The sequence below is a fragment of the Cuculus canorus genome, chromosome 1, assembly GCF_017976375.1.
Source record: "Cuculus canorus isolate bCucCan1 chromosome 1, bCucCan1.pri, whole genome shotgun sequence".
NCBI classification, from domain to species: Eukaryota; Metazoa; Chordata; class Aves; order Cuculiformes; family Cuculidae; genus Cuculus; species Cuculus canorus.
The window spans coordinates 125,386,548-125,394,995 of NC_071401.1; the positions used below are offsets into that span (position 1 = coordinate 125,386,548).

Here is an 8,448-nt window from a genome sequence, read left to right on the forward strand (position 1 = left end):
GGACTCCCGAGACGCTGACAGATTGAATCATTACAGAAACAACTCAAGCGCAATCTTGAAGAGCTTCAGCCAAAATTCTTACAACTGATAAGAAAGCAGCATTGTGGGCTTTATGGGAAAGAGCAACTTTATTATGGGATGTTTGAGGGGAATTATAGGACTGTGTAAAGTTTACCATGCGATGTTTTAAGGAAGATTATGGAAGCAAAACTCACTATGGGATGTTTAGGGGGAGGAAAGCACCAATCTAGATCAGGACGTGAGCATACGAAATGGAGAGGAGGAAAATAAGGGACCCATCAAGAGTGGCTGCTAGTCAGCATGCCTCTCAGGCTGAGCCCTGCGCCCAATTACCACCATCTGTCCTGACCTCATATTAAACTAATCCTATCCGTTTCCTCTGCATGTGCGTGCAGCTGTGACCCGCTAGCAAACTGCAAGCTGGAGCAGCCTTTAAGGCAGATAAGAGGTCCAAGAGCCAGATACCAGACAGACCCCAACTCTGAGGATCAGCTACAAGCAATCCATGCTAGTGCATGCACACAGTCCATTGGTTTGATGGGCCAGGAAGAGCAAGATTAGGTCTTTTTGCAGCTCAGGTTTCACAAGTGCCATTTGTGTTTTCCTGAGCACCCGACACAGCACTTTTCTCGAGTTTCTGCCAATCCAGCTGCGTCTGGTTGCATCTATAGTGTGTGTGCACGTGTCCAAGGGAGTTTGTGGAGCTCACACTTGGCCTTGCCACTAAGCCTGGGGTCAGATGCAGCAGACCAGGACAGGAAGGATTCCCGTTGCATTCAGCTGTCCTGAACAACAAACAAGAGAAAGGGACACAGGCTGACAATTAAATAGTAACAATCCGGACCACCGCTTGTTGTACGTCAAAGAAAAGCTACCACATCTAGGCAAACAAAAAGAGAGGTGATTGTACAGGACCAGCAGCAATCCCTGCTCGAGTCTGGGAGGGCAAGAGCCAAGAGGCTGCTGCGGACCAGCACAAAGGTGAAACAGGGACAATCAACAACAGCAAAGTGGACCAGCACAAGGTGACAAGGAACTAGGGATCAGCACAAGACCACTGGCCTAGGAGCTCCAGCCCTGCCCTGGTGAAACTGCTGACAGGCACCACACCATACAGCCTTCATCCAGGCAGCCAGGATTTCAGCTCCCACTGCTTCTTCACAACCATCTGGGCTGCTGAGCATAAGAAGAGACAGAGCACCATATGGGACTACAAGATGGATGGACAGCTTCTGTTACAGAGGAGTGAGGGGACACGGCAGAATTCTGTATTCTGTGTTTGAGGAAAAAGGACACGACCTGAGCAAGAGTATAAAACTTTTAATGGGTCAGTGCATCAGTCCTTGATGCAGAGGTTATCTGCACAGAGCAGGAAAAGACCAGGTAGTGCACATGGAGCCCCTGGCCTTTGTTCTCCAAGGAGGGGACCAACATCTCAAAAAACAGTTCCTCTCACTGTCCCTTCTGTTTCACTCTATGCTTTTTCCTGCCAGGGACCTGAGGACGCATTGTTTTGGCAGAAGGCCGGCCAGTCTTCAAGGGTCTCCTCTGTGCTTGCAATGTATGTCTCTTCTTCAAAGCAGGCTGTGGTGGTTTCTGCTCTTTGTCAACTTTTGATCCCTCAAGTTTCTTCTTTTTTGGCTGTGGCTCCATGACAGTATTGGGGACAGTGGACGGAGTTGCTGCAACCACAGCAGGTTCTTCATCTGAAATAAGAGAGAAAGGTGCTGTAGGAATAATCTGTGTGGTTTCTACAGGGCAAGGAGCCTTTGAAAGCAGGTCCATGCAGCTAGCAGAGCTCCAGTACTAGGTTACCTTTCTGTGCCTGGGGGATGGCATTAGAGAATTTCTTCAACTTGGCAATGAAGAACCCATCCATATTGTGTGTGTGAGGATAGAAACGCCGTGTAGACTTGAGGGAGGGGTGGAAGCGACGATCCTTGAACCTGGAGGAGGAAGTGGGGTGAGATGTGATAGGATGCCTCTGCTCAAACCTGGCAACCAAGGAACAGCCCCCTGCACAGCTTATGAGCCGGCACACACCTGGTGAAGCCTTCCTTGCCAAAGTCCAGGCCTGTGTCCACCAAACGAACGTTGCGTTTCTTCAGGGCATAATCTACAACCCACTCATTCTCCTCCACCTGCCAGAGACTAAGCATTAGGATCCAAGGCTCACCAGTCCCCTGAGCAGATGACCATAGCAGAGCATGGAGGGGACTCACCATGACAGAGCAAGTGCAGTAGACAATGTAGCCTCCCGTCTCCGAGGCAGCATTGACTGAATCTATAGCATTGAGAATCAGCTCCTTCTGCAGGTGAGCACAGCGTAGAATGTCTTTCTCATCCTGCAAAATAGGTTAGGATGCTAGAGGCACAGGGAAGCATGGCAGGCGTCTATTGTGGCTGAAGGGATAACACAACAGCAAAGGAACATGAGATGTACAAGATTCTAGAGCCTTTTGCAGAACCAATGTCAAAACCCCCTAGCTCTAATGCAATGCACGGAATAGAAAAGAGAAGGAAAATCAGCCTCCCTATTGCAGACGTCTCTCAAGGACGAAGCTGCCCCAAAGTCCCTCCTCCCCTGACTCATACCATAGTCCTCACCTTGTTTCTTCACTGGTCACTCACCTTGTTGGTTTTGACAGCAGGATCCTTGGAAATGACGCCTGTTCCACTACAAGGAGCATCAAGCAAAACACGGTCGAACCCACCAAGCACCTATGGGCAGAGGTACACCTGGAGTCACTCTCACAGGTGGGCCTCAGAACAAGACCAAGACTAGAAGTGGAACCAGAAGACTGGGAAGGTAGCCCTCACTCCTCCCTGTTCACCTCCCTGTCTCCAAACCAACACTTCCCAAAAGTTCTGCTCACCCTCCTCTAACAAGCGGCTTCAGAGAACACCGTTTTACTAAAGGGACAGTAGAGCAGCACTAGGTAAGCATGATAAGGACACCTCAGAGCAGGCACCAACATACCTTGGGGAACTGGCGTCCATCGCAGTTACTCACTACAGCATTGGTGACTCCCAGTCGATGCAAGTTCCCTACCACACTACGCAGTCGCTCGGCATTGCTGTCATTGGCCAAGATCACACCTGTGTTCTTCATAAGCTGAGCTGCCAGAGAGCAAAACACAACAGCAAGGGGCTGAAAACCTCTCATGCCTTCGCCCATAGGGACAGCCCCCCCCTCCTCTCCTCCAGTGCAGTCCCACTCCATTCCCACTTTCCGTATAGACCAGCAGAAACTTATCATTGCGCAGAGCATCCCTCCCAAGCCTCCCACCTGAGGCTCCAGGGTGGTACCTATGTAGCTGGTCTTGCCTCCTGGGGCACAGCACATATCCAGGATACGTTCATTCTCCTGTGGAGCCAGAGCCATAACAGGGAGGAGACTAGAGGCTCCTTGCAACATGTAGTGCCCAGCCAGGTACTCGGGGGTGGCACCTGGGCAGGGAAGGCAGAACAAAAGACAACACATGAAAGAAAGGGACTCAAAAGTGGGTCAGCTCAGCCCTACGACAGAAGGGTAATCTCACCGATTGGCACGGAGGAGTCATAAATAACAAGTCCTGTTTTCGACCACTTCCCCAAGGGGTCGAGATTCACACCACGGTTGATTAGAGCCTGCAAGAAAAGGAGACAGGACTGAGACACCACCCTGTGTGACAGGCAGAGCAGGAGACAACCACGGGTTTCTGCTCACCTGCGCCAGGTCCCGTCGACGTGTCTTCAGTGTGTTGGTGCGAATGGTCACAGGGCGGGGAACCTCATTGGCTTCCAGGAAGTTTATCAGCTGGATGAATAAAGGGACAGAGAACAGAGATAAAAACAAAGATCCAAGGAGGCAGCAAAATCCTCATCAGTCAACAAAGAAATGTAGAGAGCACGATCTACCTCGGGGAGCGGGAAGATGTCCATGAGCTTCAAGAGCAAGAAGTCACTGTAGGAATAGTAGGCAGCCATGTCCCGGCGCAACAACGCGAGGTACTCCTGTCGTGTGCGTCCTTCCTCCCGCTTCACCGCAAAGTCCTGCAGCACCTCCATGTTGCCCTTGATGCGCTGGTGAATGATGTGCAGGTCAGGTGGCTCCACAGGTAGAAAGACCATTAAGGAATCACGAACAGCCACAAAACTCACACACAGGCTCTTTATATGCACAACTGGTCATGCAAGACTTATGCATCACAACAGCACCCAAACCAGAAGGGCCTTGCTGGAGTACGCTTTCATCAGAGCTCAGCAGAGAGGCGAATCAAAGGATGGAACCAGACAAAAAAGTTCTTAAGGCAGGAGCTATGAGGTATTTAAAAACATTTGGTTCGTTACTTTAGGTAAACGGAAAAAAATGGGAAAAAGAAGACAACAAAAAAAATCTTTCAATATTGAAAACATTACCTGTATCATGAAAGGAGACTAAAAGTTTCCCCAGACTAACTAAAGGGTACAAAGGATAATGTGAGAGAAGAAAGGATTAAATTGTACTGGGGAGCAGAAAAATAAAATCACCAAAGCCCAAGAACAAGCATTTCAGATGCTGGAATCAACTGTCATCAGACGCTCCAGGAAAGGGTTAGACAAACACAGGTTACAGAGGAATAAACTGTGATAACATATCCACGTGCACTTAGGATGAGAAAGGAAACCGAAGCAGGCTCCAAGTGCTGTACAGGGTGTAACACAAGCACAGCATTGTACACTATTAATTGGGGGCAACTCATCTACACCTTGTCATGCACAAAATACTCTCGCTAAGCAACACTCATGGTAAAGTCCAAATGAAGCTTTTTGATGGTAATCCAGGCCCTGTGCTGCTGCATGCAGACAGCTTATGGTTGTTACAGATAAAAAGGATATCCTCTCTCTCAATCTGTTCATTAGTTGGCAGTTTAAATTGTTCGTCTATATCCAGGTTGAGCTGCAGATCTGGGCTCTCTTCTTCCTTCTGTCCCATTTTCTGCGTTCTTGCTTCCTCTGCTGCTTCTTTCTCCTCCTCCTCCTCCTCACTGTCATCTTCACTGAGGCCTCCCCTAAGGACGAAGAGCAGGACGTATTTTTTTAGCCAAGAACAGCATCACACAGGCACTTCACAACTACCATTCCTCAGATGGCAGCGAGGACAGAAGAATGAACAACACAGGCTCCTCATCTAACCACGAAAGACTCTGAGGACTGGCAATGTTCTTAAATACTCACCTGTCAGCCTTCTGCTTCAGGGCAGCTTTTTCAATAGGCAGCAACTAAACAGAGACAAGAGATTAATCAAACAATATCCCCAGGTGCCCTCTTACTCCCTGACACATGTGAAATTTATCTGCTCTGTTTAAAACAGGAAATGAAAAAAAGCACTGAATGCTATGCTGGAATCAGTTGCTAAACTTGAAATTATTTTTGTACAGGGAACGGGAAAGCTCTCTGCTACCTTACCATCCACCCCCCAGTGAAATTAAACTTTTCCCCAGGCATGATGGCTCCTTTCAGCCAGCAAAGTCAAGTGCTTCTTGCGTAATTAAGGGCAAAAAGCTCCTACCTCTTCTTCCTCTGATGATGAGGCACCATAATCATCTACCATCTCCTCGCTGCTCCCATCTTCCTCCTCCTCCATCTCCCAGATGCTCTCTTCCACCTCACCATCGCTGGATAACTCCATGTTGTTTCCTTTAGATGGGGTTTTCTTGGCTTTGGCTGGAGCCAGCCATTTTGAATTGTCATCACTGAAGCCAGACTGGCGGTGAGGGGTTTGTCCTGCTGTCTTTACGGCAGGTTTTTGCTTCTGCGGGGACACCTGCTCTTTAACTACAGGCAGAAGAAGCAGTTAAAAATTAGGCATTTTTCTCAGCTGCCCTGTTTTTACAGTCGTTATCCAAAACAGGCCTTCATCCTAGTCCTGAGCTGCCTTGACCAAAGGACTGCTTTCTCTCTATGTTGGTTTTCTCATTCATAAGCAAGGGCCTATTCTTACCTCACCCCAATGAAAATTTAAAGAGATCTAACCAAAACTACCTAAGAAAAAAACCACAGCTATAAAATCCTTAAGGTATTTGCTCTGACATAGAATCATAGAATCGTTTGGTTGGAAAAGACCTTTTGAGACAACGGAGTCCAACTGTACCTGTCTACTACTAAACCAGACGCCTGAGCACCTCACCTACCCATTTCTTAAACACCTCCGGGGATGGAGACTCCACCACCTTCCTGGGAAGCCTGCACCAGTGTCCAAGAACCCTTTTCAGTGAAGAACTTCTTCCTAATATCCAATATAAACCTCCCCTGGTGCAACTTGAGGCCATTTCTTCAGATCCTATCATTTGTTACTTGGAAGAAGAGATCAGCACCCACTTCTCTGCAATCTTCTTTAAGGTAGTTGTAGACACTGAAAAGGTCTCCCCTCAGCCTCCTCTTCTCCAAGCTAAAGAACCCCAGTTCCCTCAGTTGCTCCTCACAACCCCTGTGCTCCAGTCCCATCACCAGCATCACTGCCCTCCTCTGGACACGCTCCAGGACCTCAATGTCTTTGTAGTGAGGGGCCCAAAACCAAACACAGTATTCAAGATGCAGCCTCACCAGTGCATCCATCAACTGTCCCATGTCAGGGGCAGGATGACTACTGCGCTCCTGCTGGCTGCACTGTTTCTGATGCAGGCCAGGATGCTGTTGGGTCTTCTTGATCACCCAGGCCACTGCTGGCTCATGTTCAGTCAGCTGTCAACCAGCAACCCCCAGATCCTTTTCTGCCAGACAGCTTTCCAGCTACTCTTCCCTAAGCCTGCAGACAGTTCCCTCAGCCTCTCCTTATAATCCCCATGCTCCAGACCCTTCACCAGCTTCACTGCCCACCTCTCCAGTGCCTCAATATCCTTGTAGTGGCATTACAGTACCTTCCTTCCCAAATCATTGCCTATCTTTCTTTCTTCCTACGGTGACAGCTTCTGAGGCTATGCAGGACACAACACAGCAAGCTGGGAAGACTCAGCCATCCAGCCTGCTGCAAGAACCTTGACTCAGAAGCAGCTCAAACGTGTGGAGGAGAGACCTTTTACCAGTTTGTTCTTCAGACAGCGCTGCTGCCTGGTACGATGGGGACCAGAAATAGGCAAAAAACCACAGTTAAATTAATGAAATGCCATAAAAGAGGCTGGTGCTGGATGGTGGCAGAGGTGTGTCCCAAGAGGGGATACAAGAAGCAGTTACTACTACAAAATATGGAATATTTTTGATTTAAGCTAAAGCAGAGATAAGTTTCATCTAAGTAACTGTGTTCTTTTAAAATCAGATAGAATGTCCCTCTGAGAGCGTGTTTTCTTTCAAGCAGTGTTTCTCCAGACACCACTCATCCTCTGGAGCTGATAATGCCTTGTGCTCAGTGTGGTCTGTGCTGAACAGGTGTCTCTTCCTCTGCAATCCCCTCTGTCTGCAGCCTTTCCCTGGCTCAAACGCAAGGTCAGGCAGAGCTGGCTCCAGAGCTCCAAATCAGCAAGACATTTGGCTGTTGTGAAGTTCATAATAACATTAAAATGAGCCCTTGGAAAGGAAGAGAACATGCGTAAGATTTCTGGGGGAATCTATCCACATGCCTGTCAGTGGGAAATCTGTCCCAGCTCCTGTCTGGCTGCACACGATGGATGGAGATGGCTCCTCGTGTTGCCCAGCCCTGATAAAGGATATTTGTGTTCTAAAACTCCAGAACAACTGTTAAAGAGTTTATGTATCAGCATTTTCAGTATCAGCGGCAGGGCTGCCCCCAGCCCAGCTCCCTCCCCTGAAACCCACCCCTACCTCCACCCGGTCCCCTCCCTCCTCCACAGCCCTGCACCCCCCCTGTCACCAACACCCCCCCCCCACCACCCCCCCAACTCACTCTCTGGTCCCCGCCCGCCGCCTCCCGTGGCCGGGCTCCTCCCCGCCGCCAGACGCCTCTTCGCAGCCCTGAATGGGAAAGGGGAGCGGCAGTCAGTCCCGGCCGGGCTCCTCCCCGGCCCCGCACCCCTGGGGTACCCCCTCACCTCCTCCTCCCGTGACTGGAGAGCTTCTTCCTGCCGGCCTCGGGCTCTGCGGGGAGAGAGGCAGCGGTCAGCAGAGGGTCGCACCAGCGGCACCGCGAGGCCGCGCCGCGCCGAGCTCACCTGGCGGCAGGAAGCGGGCCAACTCCACCTCGGCCCCTCGCTGCTTGCGGGCCTTGCGACCGGGGCCGCGCTTTTCCTTCCTGGTGGGATCCAACTTACGCCCCATAGTAAAGACTACACACCACTACCGGAGCCGCTGAGACACGTGTGACCCCCCACTGAAGGCCGCGCATGCGCAGTGCCTGGCCACGCCCACCGACACCTCCCATTGGCCAGTGCTGCCGCTCCGCAGCGCTGATTGGCTCAACTAGGCCACGCTCACCGCCGCTTCCCATTGGACAGTGCCGCCGCTCCGCAGGGC

General features: G+C 50.4%; 1 protein-coding gene across 1 annotated transcript; it reads right to left on the bottom strand.

The window, feature by feature from the left end:
* Positions 1-202: 202 nt before the first annotated feature.
* NOP2 (NOP2 nucleolar protein) lies at positions 203-8,318 on the bottom strand. The gene is made up of 16 exons (XM_054056426.1): positions 8,148-8,318; positions 8,028-8,073; positions 7,883-7,950; positions 5,555-5,820; positions 5,221-5,264; positions 4,882-5,054; positions 3,922-4,121; positions 3,731-3,820; positions 3,564-3,651; positions 3,331-3,471; positions 3,002-3,141; positions 2,653-2,742; positions 2,244-2,366; positions 2,065-2,162; positions 1,837-1,967; positions 203-1,727 (listed from the first exon to the last, which is right to left on the bottom strand). The coding sequence occupies exons 1-16, from the start codon at positions 8,251-8,253 to the stop codon at positions 1,474-1,476; spliced, it is 2,058 nt and encodes a 685-aa protein (XP_053912401.1). The 5' UTR covers positions 8,254-8,318; the 3' UTR covers positions 203-1,473.
* Between the last annotated feature and the right edge of the window lie 130 nt (positions 8,319-8,448).